General features: G+C 40.4%; 2 protein-coding genes across 2 annotated transcripts; both read left to right on the top strand.

The window, feature by feature from the left end:
• Window positions 1-236: 236 nt before the first annotated feature.
• LOC140925005 (protein O-linked-mannose beta-1,2-N-acetylglucosaminyltransferase 1-like) lies at window positions 237-8735 on the top strand. Its single transcript, XM_073374967.1, has 9 exons — window positions 237-568; window positions 1319-1389; window positions 2238-2417; window positions 3589-3904; window positions 4386-4654; window positions 5390-5563; window positions 6330-6397; window positions 7108-7401; window positions 8233-8735. Exons 1-9 carry the CDS (start codon window positions 373-375, stop codon window positions 8567-8569), a joined length of 1905 nt encoding a protein of 634 aa, XP_073231068.1. The 5' UTR covers window positions 237-372; the 3' UTR covers window positions 8570-8735.
• A 206-nt stretch (window positions 8736-8941) lies between these two features.
• Window positions 8942-17745, top strand: LOC140924181 (protein O-linked-mannose beta-1,2-N-acetylglucosaminyltransferase 1-like). The gene is made up of 9 exons (XM_073374210.1): window positions 8942-9811; window positions 10509-10573; window positions 11489-11668; window positions 12765-13080; window positions 13500-13768; window positions 14795-14968; window positions 15595-15662; window positions 16160-16453; window positions 17214-17745. Exons 1-9 carry the CDS (start codon window positions 9511-9513, stop codon window positions 17530-17532), a joined length of 1986 nt encoding a protein of 661 aa, XP_073230311.1. The 5' UTR covers window positions 8942-9510; the 3' UTR covers window positions 17533-17745.
• Window positions 17746-18103: the final 358 nt, after the last annotated feature.

Here is an 18103-nt window from a genome sequence, read left to right as displayed (position 1 = left end):
AGCTAAAAGATGTTATGAAACACACTTTTGCAATTAAATGCTTACGCATTTTAAGAGTTCGCAGTTTTCTTTTTACTTAATAGCTGACAAATAATTATATGAAACTAAAAAGTAGAATTAGAGAGAAAAATCAAAAGGTTGTTGCCAAGGATACAAACGCTTTTGTACGTGCCTCTGAAAAATGCTATTGTCCGTATTCAAATAATTTTTCATTTTGATCTTTAATGACAGTTTGTTTAACATGAGGCATTAAGACGGTTTACAGTCATTTTACAAACCCGACTTAGCCTAGCTGCAGTGAAACGATCAGCCAAGATATCTCTCGGTTTGTTTTAAATGCCTGAATTGAAACTATTGTAGGCAAAGTAAACTATGTCTGTAAAGCTAATACGAATGCTCCTGGCTGCTGTGGTGCTTGTAACATCCATAGCAAACATTCTATTCATGGTCGAAAACTGGACGATAAATGTTACGGAAAGGACCAACGAGCCCAACACAACGAACCTTGAAACTTCGAGGAGGATGATGTTAAGAGAGGCTGTGCTAGCTGATGAAGCAGTTTTTAATGGTACATAAAAATAATTTGACACGTATATCAGAATTTTTGAATTTCAATTTCATTGTTTGTTGAACTTTCCTTATTGGTTTAATTTCTCTTCTATTCTAACTGGAAAATTGCACAAAATTCTAAACGTTTTCCACACGCTGACGGAATTTGCAACGATATTTTTTCATTATATAGTCTCTTATTGTTGGGCAAGTCCGCCATGTTTGTGATTTTGTGACAATTCAGTAACTGCCGTTCTGTACGAGGATTTAGCCAACATAAGCCATTAAAACGAACTGCCTGCGAAATAAGAGAGGAAACTAACAGAATCTAGGATAAATAAAAAAGATAATTTTTAAGTAATTACGGGGCATTATGTAAGTGAATTTAGGTATATCTAGACATCTGTTAGTCTGCTACACAGCCGTTTTTAGTGTCGCCACGCAACGCTCCTCCCCACTAGTTTGTGGAGAGGAGCACTGCGTGACGACACTAAAAACGGCTGTGTAGCAGACTAGACATCTGTGTATTCTTCGCGGAAATGGCAAAGGATTAAGAAAAATGGCATTTCAAGGCTCGTTCACATGACAAACGAAGAAGAAGTTATACTCCTAGTGAGTACTGTACCTATCTAACGGCGCTCAATGGGGCCTTATAGCATTTTTCATAAAGTCAATAATTGAGATTGGAAATATTCATACCCGCCATTAGACAGTACTGGCAAAATGAAATGCAAAATTGCTTGTTTTATCCGTCGAACGTCTATTGCAGGTACAACAGATATGGATATACAAGTTTACTCAAGTAAAGAAAAAGCATCAGTTATTGTTGACGGAAAAGTGGTAAGGGATGACCCAGTCATAATGGTAAATGGACTCTTGAGTCTATAAATATACAGTCTACCACAGCAGGTTAAGGGACCGGTCATATAGGTGGGGGGGGGGGGGGGGAGGATTTAAAGGGGGATCACTTGATTTTTAGGAGAACAAAAGGGGGGATCAGTCGTAACTTAGTGCCCAAAAGGGAGGATCACTGAAAATTTTGGAAGGATTCCGGGGGGGACCACTCAAATTTGCTTGGAAAATGAAGACATAGGGGACGGATCGCGAAAGTCATCAAAAGTTATTGGGGGAATCATTTCAGTGAAGTAACATTCAAAGAGGGGATCGGCTAAATTTCATCTTGTTTAGCCCCAAATCCTCCGCCCCCCCCCCCCCCCCCCCCCCCAGCGATTAATAATGACCTGTCCCTAAATAGTTTTTCGTGTCGCAAAGCCAGTGGCCGGGAGGCTGGACGCTAGTTTTTTCTGTCATAGGGCTGGATTAAAGCTTTGGTTGCCTATGAAAACTAACTACCATTTAAAACTAACTTTGGTAACAGGAGCGGATCGGCTCTTGTTGGTAACCAAAACGTTCCTGAGAAATCTTGAACACAAAAGCTGGCTCCGACTCAGGGGGTACCCCCCATGACGGCATTTACGCGGAGGCTCTGTCCCAAGGGGTACCTTTTTCATTATTCTTGTCCTGGTCTAAGCCGGTACCGAGCACACTGGAGGAGGGGAGTTCTCCCCGTTGATGACGGCTTTTTCGGGGATGCTCCGCCCGAAAGTGGTAGTACCGTTTTCACGCTTCTTCCCCTGGTCTAAACCGGTACTGATCACTATAACAATCAATGTAACGCTGTTTTTAAGATTTCAGAGGTCACCAAGGAAAACATGCGCGGAATTTTAGTCTTTGTTTTAAATCAGAGGACGGGTGTCCCCATGGCTGTAAGAGCGTTTGACACATATGCCTCAAAGGAAGAAGGAGGAGCAATGATTAAATTCATTGAGGAACTACAAGACGGAAGAATAGTGTGCATGGCTATAAAGGTGATATATATATGATTATGGGACATATCACACTGTCTTCTTAACAAATAGGGAGCTTATAAGCAACGGCGACGGCAACGAGAACGGCAAAAAAACGATAAGTTTTTATTTGTAAAACAACACGCCTTTTTGTACATTTCTTTGCAGTCGTTGCACGACTACTACGTGAAAGTGACTAAATTCACGTTTTGTCGAGGACGGGAACACAAGACAACAACTTTCATTTTCAATTGCTGAACTTTGATACACTCCTTAAGAATTCAACTCCAAAAAAATTTGCCAGCGTTTGACAAATTAAAGGAGATGGTATTATAAGCGCGAGAAAGTTTGAGGCAGTGCGAATTCACTGTTTTTAAGTGACGTGATCGTAGCCGTCGCCGTCGCTGTTAGGTTCTTAAGCTCCTTAATGTCAACAGCGCTTATCGTGGTACTTCTTGAACAGAAATTTATTTAACGGATACTGGATTATGCAAGTAGCAAAACACTATGAGAATAGAACCTCGTTGCTTGGAAACTTAGAGAGAGGCTAATATATCCCTTCCCCCCCCATGTAAAGGAATGCAAGACGGTTTTGGATTCTGGATCCTACAACGTGAATACCGGATCCCAAGTACTAGATCCCGGATTTTTGGCAGTGGAACTTGGATTCCGAATATTGCAATGGTTAGGGATTCCGGATTCCTTGAGATGTATTTGGGATTCCAAATCCTAGAATTCCGGATTCCACAAGGACAAATTTCGCGGATTCTACTTTCTCTTCTCCCGAATTCTCAGTCAATCAAGATACGGCAACGAAAACTACCCTATTCTCAGATTAACCTTAGCTCTTTTCCTCGCTTGTTTGGTTACTATGTGCCCACACCTAAGTCACCATTATAAGTTTTTGGATTACAAGTAATGGATTTCGGACGCTTGTCAGAGGAAACTGGATTGCAGATTCCAATCGTTAGCAGGATTGCAGATTCCTCGAGCAAAGATTTGCTGGATTCTGTATTCCACGCAAGCAAAAATCTGCTGAGTGACTCCTTATCCCACAGGAAAAATTTTGCCGGGTAACGGAATCCGAGTTACCTTAAATCGCACAAGGGCTTCAGGACAAATTTACTGAAAAAAAAAATGTTCAACTCTCACTCATCAGATTCTGACCTAAACTGTCTCCCTCCAACAATAGGATGAAGCTTCCATGCAACTTAATAGTGACACACGAAGCTACATTGAGAAGCTTGGAAGCAGTTATATCAGCCTGGTGGGATGGAGAGATATGTGGGCATTTATATTTCAACGGAACGGGAGAGAGAAGAAACCATTCGCCGAAAGTCATCGAAAATCCCCAGAATTCAACATCTGGGCGAACGATGTTTTAATCCGAACTTCATTAAAACGCCAGTGGGATTTATATAGTCACTGTTTGTGGGAGGAGAACGCCAGTACTTCAAGGAGAAGAGAATTTTGCGACAAACTGGACGGATACGAAGGAGTGTGCCGCTGTGAGTAACTAACATCACTGACAGTCATGAAAAGTTTTAAGTATTTTAAGTTCATTTTGTATTGCAAAGCCCATGAGGATCTTCGTGTCGTGTCAACTTTAGAATTCCTTGGAACACAAAAAATCGCAAATCTTTTCGGGTCACTGGACGGAATTTATTGGAACTTTTCGAAGTACCTCGCCAACTTCATAACGCTTATTACACTTATTGATGCATTAAGTAAAGAAGTAATCTGTACAATACCATTTTGGTATTTAAATTGTATTGGCTCTTAGTATTTATTGCGTTGCTTTCGTTGACATTCCGATATTCATTCAAGTCATATGATCTATAAAAGATACACTTAAGAGGGTCGCACATGGCTCGTGTTGACACACTTGTTGTTGCTAACCACGTGATAAATGTTTTGTATTCGTTTGAACGGGGTACCGAATTAGCATGTAAATTTATTTCAGGTGTTTAAAATATCTTACGTTTTCAGGTCAAGATCCGGACTCAATAGATTTTAACCCCCCTGCGTTGGACGATGGCAGTCGTGTCAACTTACCGGTGCTTGTTATGGCCGGAAATCGACCCCAGTACTTGTTCAGAATGCTCAAGACACTACGGGGGGTCCAGGGGCTGATGCCCTCCATGGTAACGGTGTTTATAGACGGCTTCTTTGATGAGCCTGCCTCTGTTGCCCGGTTGTTTGGTCTGAAAGTTAATCAACATGCGGGTGTAAGTTCAAAGAACTCAAGGATTTGCCAGGTTGGTGATTTTTACACCGGGGGGGGGGGGGGGGGTACTGCCATATATGGGCTATATAGGTATGTGCCGCTGTGTAGGGTATGGTTTTCAAGCAGTTTACGCTAGCATGGGGTATATAAATCAGAGCGTTTGGGTCTAGGATAGGGTATCATTTTTGTAGGACACTGATCAGTTGGTTGAAGATTTTATCTAGACTAGGGAAACAGCTACTCTAGGATAGGGGGGATTTGGGGAGTTTACTCTAGTATAGGGTAGCAAAATTCAGCTGAACTAGCTCTGGTATAGGTAAAGGGTTCCAGGGTCTCAGCGCCCATCCCCACACAGAAATTCCTAAAGTACCCCCCCCCCCCCCCGGGTTTGTACATAGCTATTGCATAGAAAGATCGGATTCGCTACTCGAAGTATAGGAGAGTTAGAGCAGGGGCAGATCTAGGGGAGGGTGCAGGGGATGTGCACCCCCCCCTCCCCTGAGATGACCTGCGGTTTCCTAATACAACTGGTATTCTGCAAAAGAGAAAACTATGTGGTTTATTGGTGTTGAAGTAGAGAAAGAGACGAGTGCACCCCCCTAAAAAAATCTTGGATCCGCCCCTGTAGAGAAACTACCACTGACGTAGCAAGATGGAAGTGGGACACCTTATGACATCGATACAGTGTGCGATATATCGTACATATGAATTCATTGTTGTTAACTGAACCTTTATTTTGTTTGTTTTGTAATTTCTATTTATCCAGCACTACAAAAAATCGATAACGACAGCTTTTGATCAATTTCCTGACGCAAACTACGTTGTGATTTTGGAGGAAGATCTCGCCATATCTGTTGATATCCTCAGCTACTTCAAACAGCTTCTGCCAGTCTTGCAAAACGACGAGAGTGTTTATTGTATATCAGCTTGGAACGATCAGGTTAGCGAAAATCAATCGGGAGATACCGGTAGAGGGCAATGGGGTGAGCTTGGGTGTACTGTGCAAGCCTCTCTTGGAGCAAGTGATATGTTCGATCAAGGTTTTGAATTCCTGTGGTTCTTTTCCTCTCTTTTCTTGACTTGTCTTGTCTTATCTTTCCCTCCCGTGTCGCTCCATAGCTCAGGCTCCCGAAGAAGCTTATTCGATAGATATACAAGATCTGTTATAACTATCGCTAATTCTAACTCTATGTAATATACAGATACGTACTGACTCTAACTTGCAAATATGAACTCTAAAACTGTTGCAGCTTTTAAGCTATCTTAAAGTAGCTTGCTATGACGCCCGGGATTTACGAGATGAAGAGAATATTGGGACTGAACTCTTCCGCAGGGCCCAGTTGATCGAAGGCCGATTAGCGCTTAACACGGGGTTAAATATAACCCGGGTTTCTCTTTCTTGTGTTCAAAAGCATTTTCTCGGATAATTTTCTCTGTTATATTTAGAGCTTTCAATCATCAACTTGTAGACAAAAAGAATTAAAACTGAAATGCTTATATAAGCTTTCAAATCTGAATTCAAATTTCGCACTAACCCTGGGTTATCTTAACCCGGCTTTGAACAACTCGGCCTTGGGCTTCTTATCAACAATCAGCTTGATAAATCACAATAAATTTACCACGTGCCAAGAACGCTTGACACAGACAAAGCTCAGGAGTAATTTGACAGAGAATATATGTGATATTTTTCTTTGATTTTCCCACAGGGCTATGATTACACTGTAGGAGATACTTCTATGACATACAGGATTGAAACAATGCCAGGTCTTGGATGGTAAGTATGGTAACCATGGAAACCATCAAACGCAGGAATGTTGTCAGTTATAGACTGTTCACAGTCCCCTATTTTTCCGTGAGATCGTCGAGATGTATCGCGTCCTACCATTAATGGCGGCCGTCTTGATTTTCAAATAGTAGTTTTGACACTCATGCAAGATGGCAGCCCGTAACGCAAAGCGCCCGATCTCGACGATCTTACGGGATAATAGGGGATGGACTGTGAACAATCTGTGTCAGTTAATTTGTGTCTCATATTTGAGTCTTCGCGTGACGTCATATCCGTCATGTTGGTGTCCCAAAAAAATCTTGTGAGAGTTGAACTCTTTTCTAATCTAAAAACTTTCTTTTGCTCCGATAAAACTGCATTGCTGCTGATTACACTTTAATCAGCATTCATTCATTCATTCCTTACTGCTGACCACGTGAGTGAAAACGCTCTTTAAAATTAAATCATACAATGGAAAAATGAAGGGGTAACAAGAGATGAAAATTGACAAAACTGCGCTACCAACACAATTCGCGGAGGCGCCGTGCTGAAAACCAAAAAACACGGCCGTTGGGGAAGGTTGTTTTTATATGCCCTATGAGCCTTCAGAGGACGTCAAATATATGGCAAAACAACCATTGTCTTTTATTTTCTTTAATCGTATAGCCTTAATCTCGTTTTTTGAAGTAATGCTGACATTAAACTTGCTTATATTCCAGGGTGCTTAGTCGAAAAATCTACAAAGGTGAACTGGAGTCAAAGTGGCCTGCCCCTGATGTGTTCTGGGATTGGGACATGTGGATGAGAATGCCCAAACAAAGAAAAGACCGTGAATGTATAATCCCAGACATTTCTCGTACCTACCATTTTGGCGCCAAGGGACTGAATGTGGGCCCAGCCATGAATGAAGCTTATTTTAAAAGACATGCGTTTAATACTCAACCAAGTGTTAAGATAAACGCTGATATCATGTACAAGGAAAAATATGAAGAGGAGCTACACCGACTGATAAGGTATCATTGCTAAAAGATTCTGGAAAATTGCCTGCCTACCCCTACCCTGACCAAATATTTTGGGCGATCCCGAACCTATTTGAAAGATTATTTTTGATAAGCTGGCAAAACAATAGGGATTGTCACATAACAATGCCCCTATCCCTGAAAACAATGGAAGTGCAGATTAAAGGAGAACAGTGAAATAAGAGGTTTAAAACGGTGCAGGTCTACTGAATATTTTGCCCTAAATGAAAAGTTGGTCTTAACTTTGGGTAGGAATCCATTAAAAGGGGCGAGCAAATATGTCACGGAGTTAACACAGACCGGTTTATTTTTGTGTTAGACACATTTTAGGGACCTTTTCCACCCTAATATGGAGCGCATTCAAAGTGTAAAAACTTAAAAAAAGAAAATCTAAAAGAAATTAAATAGTAATTTTACAGGGTAAGCACGTGTTGCTCGATTTGTGATTTTTTCGCAGGCCTAGTGTAGTTCGGTCAAGCTTTTCGCTAGGTTTGTTTCGTCTTTTTTGTTTGGTATTGTTATTTTTCTTAAGTTTTGAAATCGTTGAGTTTTGTCATATCGTCGAAACAGTCCTGAACACCCTAAGTGAGTCCAAAATTTGCGATTTACACCCGTTACCGTGAAGAAGAGCTTTCCGTCTAGTCATTTTTATATATTAAGAAACCCTCCCCCCTGGATTGACGCTTACCAAAGATTCCATCCTACGCCTTGATTTGTAGTAACCAGAATTGAAAAAAAGCCTCACAATACAACTACATCCTTCCAGACGTTCACATTTGAACTGAAAACTAATTATCTCTATTTTCGTTTTTTCTTTCCCCTCAGTCAAGCCGAACTTTTAGATCACTCCAGGACTCCTTGCACGAATCCCAAAGACTTTGTCCCTGATACAAAAAACAAGATTTACCTGTTCTACATCCGCATGGACCGCCCTAACGACTATACGACGTGGATAAACGTTGCGCGATGTTTTAGAATCTGGGATCTAGACGCTCGCGGATTTCATAAAAGTTTATGGAGAATGTGGGTCAAGGGTAATCATGTGTTATATATTGGATGCCCGGCGTCACCTTACTGTACTTACAAACCAAATGACTTGGAACCTATTTATATGCCGAATAGAGAAACAAGACCAGCGGACGAGAACTTCTTCGCCAGATGATATGTTTTTCAAGATTGACATGCAAGGTTTTATAATCATAAATTGACTTAGCTTTGAATCCGACCAACAGCTCTTCGGATAAGGAATTTACAAAAAAAATAATGGATTATTTCTAATTGTTTTAAAAATTAAAGAAGATTCTTTTCAGTGGTAAAAGGATTTTGTATACAAGACTCGAAGATTACAAGGATTCTGAAAAACTGTAGTGTTGTGTCCGCGGGGGAATCAAATACAAAAATTGGTTTATGAACTGAGTATAGTTTATAAAGAAGATTGGCCACCGTAAGGGGATTAAAGAGCTAACGCTTCAAGCGCTAGCCCTTGTTTAGAGCAAAGGGCTATGACGTTCGTAGAGCTCGTAGAGCTGTATCGTTCTTTTCGAACTGAGACTAGTCTAAGAACTTTTAAGAAAAACTGCGAGATGATCTGATATGCTCTCAGTCACGTTTCTTAGACAGTCATGTATTCGCTATTTATGTGCCTTAGGGTAATTCATCTGAAAGTCTATGAAAAGTCTGAAACTACTTTCAGAAGCCTCGTCTGTGAGGTCGTCTGTTTATCAAGTGATGAAATCTCAAGATACTCAACATAGAAGAAGAGAAATAAAGATTGTTTTTCATGCTTAATAATGACGTGAAATCAACGAAAGTTCATGATAATACATTAGCAAAAACAAACAATAAAATCGTCAGTGCGCATTGAAAAGATGGGTTTGAAAGTTTCTAGGATACGTTAAGGGTCAGGGTAAAAATTCGTAACTCAAAATGGCCCAAAATGTGTTTCAACGTGTTGAATAAACAATTTGACGAATCGATTTCCATCTCGCTCCACATCATCAAGGCAAATGATGTCTCGATTGCTGTACGTGTTGTTTTAAACTGAACTCGCTTGGTAAAAACATGTAATCAGCCGTACAGGATATACGACCGCACTAAAATGCAATGAAAACTCGAAAAGACTCAAGCACAAAACTGTGGAATTTTAAAATTCAAATCCCATTTTCAGGAACCGTTGTGAGAATCGAGCGTAAAACAACCATGAACAAACTTATTCGAATTTTATTGGGTATGGTAGTGGTTTTAACGTTTTTAGGAAACATACTGTTTATAATGGAAACTAGGAAATTGAACAGCGACTCCGAAAAAGCAGTTGACATCCCAATGGGTCGTCGACAGTCACTTCCGCGAAATCTTGAAGATGAGTTACGCCGAGCAGCAGAGCTAAAACCTGCTAAAACCACAGGTACTACAGATGTGTACACTACATTTCTGTCATGCTGTGCTGGGTATTATTTTACTTTGCATAGGTTTTTAGATCGATACTATTTAATACAGCATTCAAAGCTGCACTCGACAAAGGCGACGCTTTAAAATAAGTAACAATGATTTAATGGTTCATGGCAACTTAGCTCAACTTATGTTGACAGTTAAACGCTGACAATTTACCGGTAGGCGACGAGAGAGTCAATGTTAAAATGAATACATGCATGTTTTCATGAGAAGATGTCACTAAAATAAACGTTTATTTGGAACAAAGAAGGGGGGAAATGGTCATAGAGGAACCACACTGGTTTTTCCGTCTTTGTAGACTTATTCTGAAAGTGCCAGTTAGAAAGATACATGCATTTGCTATTTCAAAAACTTGGTTGTTCGTCTTTAAACTGACAAGTTTTAAACAAGTTTTTATATCTTTAACTTTGTTTGTTAGAATGAAATGACAACAACTGCTTTTAGCCATGTTGAAGAAGAACTAAAAAATACTTACTATTTGTATTTTCTGACTGATTTCTTTATATTCAGTGTGATTAATTGTTTGACAGAAAATCTCCACAAAAAAGCGATAATAAACGTTAACAACAAAAGGCGACCTTGTTTTCCCAGCTTTTCGACTAATAAAAATGGAATTAAAATCTAGCTCATTTTCTTATCTTTCACTTTAGCTTTTTTAGATATTCAGGTGTACTCGAGCAAAGGAAACGCTTCAGTCGTAGTCAACGGAAAACTGGTAAGTATATTACGCGATTAGGACCATGCACGTTTGTCGGTGCACGGCTGAAAAAAAAAAAACCAAACGAAACCAAACAAAGAGTATATATATATATATATATATATATATATATATATATATATATATATATAAGAAATGCAGATTTTGTCTTACCTCGGTTTAAAACTGTTACTTATGGAAAACATTCTCTCAGATTTCTCTGACCACAATTGTGGTCAAAATTAAGCAAGGAGGAGAGAAATATTGGAACTTTGGCAACTTTTAGGACAATGATACGTAAAAAGGATGTAACATCATTTCTTGAAGGATGTGGGAGTGAATGCCGCTTATGCTTAGATTAACTGGACGTACAGATATTTATTCATTCATTTAAGTGTCCGAGCTGATATATGCATTTAGTTTTTATATTGTAAATTTCGAACTTAGCTTCAAAGTGTTAAAGAGTAAATTTAGAACTTAGTTTTAAAGTGTAAAAGAGTACATAGCTTGAATAGTGTTAATTTCCGGCTTTTTTTTTATATGTTTTATAGTACTTAATTAGTTTCTATTAATGATGTAATTTAGTTTTGAAGGTGTCCCCAATTAGTGCCAATAGGCACTAGAACGATTAGACACTTTAAAAAAGGTTATGTATGTATGTATGTAACTGTCACATTTATCACCATATTACTAGACCGAAACTACTGCACACAAGATTAACTCCAGTGTTTTTTAAATTAATCTTTTTTTTCCTTCCTCTTTTTGCATTTCCTTGGAAGCATATTTATCCCCAGAATACCACGAGTAGTTAAATAAAGATATTGTGAGTTTTTATACGAAAGAGAAAAAGGCAGTTTACAGACGGTAAGTAATTAATCCCCTTTATGAAGAAATTGCTAATGCTTAGTTTAGTTTACGATTGTTTTTTTTTAGGTTTCTGAAGTAACAGCAGAAAACCGCCAAGGAATAAATGTAGTTGTTCTTAATCAAGGAACCGGAGATGTTATGGCAGTACGAGGGTTTGATACATATTCCTCAAAAGCGGATTCTAGACTGCTTATAAATTTCATTAACAGCCTGGCGGATGGTCGGGTCCTGTGTTTTGCCGTTAGGGTATGTGAGAACTAACTTTTTTGGGGGGGAACTGAACGCAGGGGTTTCTGGTTATTCCATTAATAAAACGAGGGAGAAAGCAAGGGTAGGAAGCTGTTTTTCAACATTAAGAGTTAGTAAGATTTGGAAAGCGCTTGAAAATTAAGCAAAGACGGCAAAGAAAGACATTTTCATAGATTAATTTTTCGACGAATTAAGAGAGACACAGCTGTGCTGAAAAAAGCTATTACAATACTTTTGACGCTCCACTAATAACCGTCCGAACAATGAAGATGAGGTGATGATGATGACGGTTTTGGTGATTATAATAATAACGATGATAGTGTTGATGATGATGATGATGATGGTGATGATGATGGTGATGATGATGGTGATGATGATGGTGATGATGATGGTGATGATGGTGATGATGATGGTGATGATGATGGTGATGATGATGGGGATGATGATGGTGATGATGATGATGATGATGGTGGTGATGATGGTGATGATGGTGATGATGATGGTGATGATGATGGTGATGATGGTGATGATGATGGTGATGATGATGGTGATGATGATGATGATGATGGTGATGATGATGGTGATGATGATGGTGATGATGATGATGATGGTGGTGATGATGGTGATGATGATGGTGATGATGATGGTGATGATGATGATGATGATGGTGGTGATGATGGTGATGATGATGGTGTTGATGATGATGATGATGGTGATGATGATGGTGGTGATGATGGTGATGATGATGGTCATGATGATGATGATAATGGTGCTGATGATGGTGATGATGATGGTGATGATGATGGTGATGATGATGATGATGATGGTGGTGATGATGGTGGTGATGATGGTGATGATGATGGTGATGATGATGATGATGATGGTGATGATGATGGTGGTGATGATGGTGATGATGATGATGATGATGGTGGTGATGATGGTGATGATGATGATGATGATGGTGGTGATGATGGTCATGATGATGGTGATGATGATGGTGGTGATGATGATCATGATCATGAAGATGATAAACGGTCATAATGATAGTTTGACGATGAAAATGACGATAATGCTGATGTCATCTCTATTCCAGGACGAGGCTACAGCAAGTTTAATGATCTACGCCCGCAGCTTTATCAGAAAACTGGGAAGCAGCTTCATTAACCAGTTAGACTGGCGAGACATGTGGGCATTTGTGGCTCAGCGAATAAACAACGAAAAGTTTGTTTACGCTGAGGGTTTTCAGCATTCAGCAATCGAACATGACTGGGCGCCACCCGTTACCATCCACACAACAGTCCCGCTTAGACCTGAAAACGTTGTGAAGTGTTCTTGGGAAGACAACGAAGAGAACCACCGACGGAGAGAGTTTTGTGATACGTTTGATGGCTATACTGGCATTTGTAACTGTAAGTAACTGGCTTATCATGGTCATATTCCATTATCTCTGGGGAAACCATCTTCCATTCCGAATTGTCATATGGCTCTGTATTTCGTTAAAGAGCAATACAAAAGTCGATCGCGTAAAACGCTTACATATTATACTTGTTCTACCCTTTATGGTAGAGTTAATCATTGATTACGGATCGAAGTTCGTCAATTACAAAAATAAAATCGAGTCGAAAGGAGTCCAGTTTCCCGGCCGAGAAGCCCCTGATAAAAAAATAGGGGCGGCTAATCGGCAGTCGCCAATGATAGCTCGAAAATTTCTGCCTTAATGCCACGGGAAAACAAGATTAGGATGCGTTCTGAAGAATGCGATAAGGTACTATAAAATGACCTCAAAGACGAATAGTAGCTTTACATACTGCCTTGTCTTTTTTTTAAGGTAACAATCCTGAGTCAATCGCCTTTGAGCCCCCTGCTTTACCTGATGGCACACGAATTGAACTTCCGGTTCTAGTCATGGCCAGTAATCGACCCCAGTACTTGTTCAGAATGCTAAAGACGTTGCGAGAAGTCCAGGGGCTGATGCCCTCCATGGTAACGGTTTTTATTGACGGCTTCTTTGATGAACCCGCCTATGTTGCCCGGATGTTTGGTCTGAAGGTTGATCAACATGAGCCTATCAGTAAGAAGAACGCAAGGATAGCCCAGGTAACACGCGAGAATAGCACAAGTGACACGCGAGAATAGCCCAGGTAACAAGCGAGAATAGCTCAGGTAACAAGCGAGAATAGCAAAGGTAACAAGCGGGAATAGCTCAGTTAACACGGAAGAGTAGTCCAGGTAAAACTCTAGAATAGCCCAGATAACACGAGAGAACGGTGTAGTTAACACGCGAGAATAGCTCAGGTAACAAGCGAGAATAACCGAAGTAACACGGGAGAATAGTCCAGTTAACAAGCGAGAATAGCCTCAGTTACGCGCGAGAATCGTCCAGGTAACAAGCGAGAATCGCTCAGGTAATAGGTAAGAATAGTCCGGTTAACACGGGAGAATAGCCCACGTAACACGCGAGAATAACCCAGGAAACATACGAGAATAGCCCAGGTAGCACGCGAGAATAGTCCAGGTAACTCTTAATATTTATAAACGATCAACGTGGAATTCTTGCTCTGAATAGGACAAGCATTTAACTATGGTCAAGAGGGATTTAAGGAAGAGAGAGGGAAACGCCCGGTCTAGTTCCTAAGATATGCGAATTTCAGCAAAGCTTATTCTAAACCAAGTAAACGCTTACATGAGTTAATCCGAACTTGTTTTCTGGAGAGCTTTGCAAACTTTTATTCAGCGTTATCAAGAGAGAATTCAGCAGTCACCATTACAACATTCTGCATTGTTTGCTTTGAGGCAGTGGCGCGTGGACTCGATGACGTTTAAATAATCGATTAAAATGTTCGGACGTCTCAGGAAATACACTTCCGGGATAAATTTAGGTTTCTGGGAAACTGCCCACCTACCCCTCCCCTAGGCTAACATTAACACTTACTTCTCACTTTGAGTAAAATGATGGCTTAGGAGAGGGGTAGGTGGGCAGTTTCCCAGGCTCCTAAATTGATCCGACTTCCGTTTAATTGCAACCTGCAAAAATAAATTTAGTGAAGTCTACATATCTCGACCAACGTCCTAAGATTCTCCCTCTGTCTTGGTATGAGACAAGCATTTATCGTTGGTCCACAGCACTACAAGAAATCTCTGACAGCCTCTTTTGCACGTTACCCTGATGCTAACTACTTGGTGATACTTGAAGAAGACCTGGACATTTCTCCAGATATTCTCACTTACTTTCAACAACTTCTTCCTGTCTTAGAAAAAGACGAAAGTCTCTACTGCATATCAGCTTGGAACGATCAGGTAAGATTGAGGGTCTCCAATAAGTTTTTCGGGATGCGGGATTTCCCTTATTTGAGGCTCGGGATTCGGGATTTTAAAGGGAAATCGGGGCGAGATTTTGGATTGAAAGTATGCGCGGGAGGTGGGATGCCAAAAGTAACCCTCGGGATTACGGGATTGCCCGAAAATTTGGGTCAGGATTACGGGAGAGAAAAAACCCTATTGGGGACCCTCAAGATTAACAACAGTGTTTAGAAAATCCACACTCGGCTTAAGTTTACAAGTGATGATATGGAAGGACCTATCTAGGTTGACATAACATAGCGGCTATAAAATCTTATAAGGCAAAGAATTTTTCGGATCGACTACTTAATAATTCTGCAGCTTGAGTTCGGAAATATTCGAAAGGAGTTCCGCTATCTTCGGACGACTTCGGATAAATCTCGGATAATGCCGACGCCATTAACGGACAATTAATTCGTAATTTGCGACTTTACCGCTCTCTTTCAATCAAAATAAGAGACATGTGTCAAGTCGTAGCTCAGCGTCAAATTACCTGAACAACTTGACCAAAAATTGAGTAAGTCCTTGTGGACAGATATATGATAATGGCGATTAATGCCTGGCCTAAATGTCTTTCTTGCTAGGGTTATGCTCACACAGCCAAGGATCCTGCAATGATGTACAGAGTAGAAACAATGCCTGGCCTTGGATGGTAAGAAATTTAAACTTCTCTTGATGATTCTCTCCTGTCCACTACACAGGAACGGTCAGAAATGTAAGCTTCTCTTTATGTGTTATTCTTTCCTTGCTATCGCACAGGAACGGTAACAGATTTGAGATTCTCTGGTGTTATTCTCTCCTGTCTTTCGCACAGGAAAGGTAACAAATTTAAGCTTCTCCTGTGTGATGCTCTCCAAGCCATCACACGGGAACCTTTGAAGACCGCAACCGATTGGCGTAATCTGTAAACGACATACAGGGGACAGGGGCTTCCAAGCGCAATATTAGGTGACGTCAAATATCGCGCGTGTATGTCTCGCATAATCATAAACTAATAAACTGCGCATGTTAACAATGTTACATCCGAATAGTGTGCCGTCTCGCTGGCACATTACGGGCGTATGTGCCACTCAGTCAACTCAACTAACGGCCAACTACGCGTGTTCAAGGGTTCGTGTTAACCTTCTACTTTTTTCTTTAAATATCCAGGGTACTTAGCCGAAAACTTTATAAAGGAGAATTAGAACCCGTGTGGCCCGGGCCCGATGTATTCTGGGATTGGGACATGTGGATGAGGGACAACGAGATGCGGAAGAACCGTGAGTGCATTATCCCGGATGTCTCTCGCACCTACCATTTTGGGGCCACAGGCCTAAATATGAACCCTTTTATGCAACATCATTACTTCACTAAACATGCGCTCAATGATAAACGCAATGTCAAGCTGAACGTGGACATTATGTACAAGGACATTTACGAAAAGGAACTAGGGAGACTCATAAGGTAAATAATTAAAAATAAAAGATAAAGACAGCTCGACTAAAGGGATCAATTGATTTGTTGGTATCTGGACTACCTACCCCTCCCCTATGTCAATATTAACACTTACTTCTCGCTTAAGACAAATTAAGCCTTAAGGGAGGGGTAGGTGGTCAGTTAACCAGCCACCTCAACACTAAGAACTATAATTAGAAATAAGGAGTCATCGTTTGTTGCCTACCGTGTCTTTGATGACGCAGAAACTAATTGAGTGCATTTGAAGTGTCTTACTGATAAAACGAGTCACTACAATAAACTCAACCTTTTCACTACAATTATTAAGTTATTCATAGGAGCAACATTTATTTTAATTCTTCCCTCGTCGAATTAGTGTTACCTCTCGCCTTCTGAATCTTTTTTTTTTCTTGAGGTCATGTGAAAAGCACCCGCTCCGAAACCGAACTGACAGCCTAAGATTCGCCAACAGCTTTTACGAACTTTACGACGAAAACGTAGAAACATAATAATTTAACATCAAAAGGTATTCGAAAAAAAATGACGGGGAAGTAAAAGAAGTTAAAAGGTTTGTAGCGCAAGATTAGGAAGTTGCCCGCGGTTAAAAATAGTTGTATTACATTGCTGTCAATTAATTTTCATAGGTTCTACCGAAATCAAACATTCTGCTATTTTAACAATTTCAAATCGACACGTATATGTAGGTCATGTACAAGACATTTGGCAGTTTCAATGACGGTTTTCTCTGACTCGCTCCTTTTATTTTCAGAGAAGCTGAAGTCTTGGATCATTCAAAAAATCCATGCACAAACCGCAATGATTTCGTCCCCTCAACGAAGGACAAGTCTTATGTTTTTTACATCAGAATGGACCACGCTTCCGACTGGACCACGTGGTTCAATATTGCTCGGTGTTTAAAGATCTGGGACTTAGATGCGCGCGGTTTTCACAAAAGTCTGTGGCGACTATGGGTTAATGAGAGCCACGTTTTAATAGTCGGGTGCCCGGCCTCCCCTCACTGCAGTAATAAACCAAGTGACGTAATCCCTATTGATATTCAAAACAAGGTAACCAGGCCTCCTGACTGAAAAACGTTACTGTCAGGCCTGTGGATGACGTGTAGAGTAGTCTCCAGGGTCTCTCGATCTCTTCATCCGAAACCACTTCTCAAGAAAATCGTGACTTTGTGACAGAGAAGATGAAGAGAAGGGCCCTGAGTTGCCTCGTTCCCAGGGTTCCCTCCAAGGAGAAAGCCCTGGGAGCTAGGTTGTGATCCTGGGGACGATGTTTAGGTGAAAAATTGTACAATTTGATATTAATCATTATCTTATAATTCATAAAAGATGATTTCCTTACTTGCTGGCTATTTCTTTGTTGACCGGTCGCTCCGATGCAGCTTTTGTAGTGTTTTTTGGAAATAATTTGGTTTCAGCAAGAGCCGTCCTTTTCTCAGACGATACTGTGCTATTGATGTGATTTTAAGTTATGATGGCTCTTGGTGTCAGCAATTGATTTAATGCAAGTGTAAACGACGCAGGCTGAGGTGGAGATAAAGATACTAAAACTCAAGACACTTACGATACGTAAACGATACTCTCGCCACTACGTCAAAGGGAAGATCAAGTGTTCTTAAAATACTTAAAGACAAGATACTAGGGG

Source organism: Porites lutea, chromosome 14 (assembly GCF_958299795.1).
Source record: "Porites lutea chromosome 14, jaPorLute2.1, whole genome shotgun sequence".
In the NCBI taxonomy this organism is placed as follows: Eukaryota; Metazoa; Cnidaria; class Anthozoa; order Scleractinia; family Poritidae; genus Porites; species Porites lutea.
Note: the sequence above shows the minus strand (reverse complement) of the source record. Positions and strands in the feature narration are given on the sequence as shown.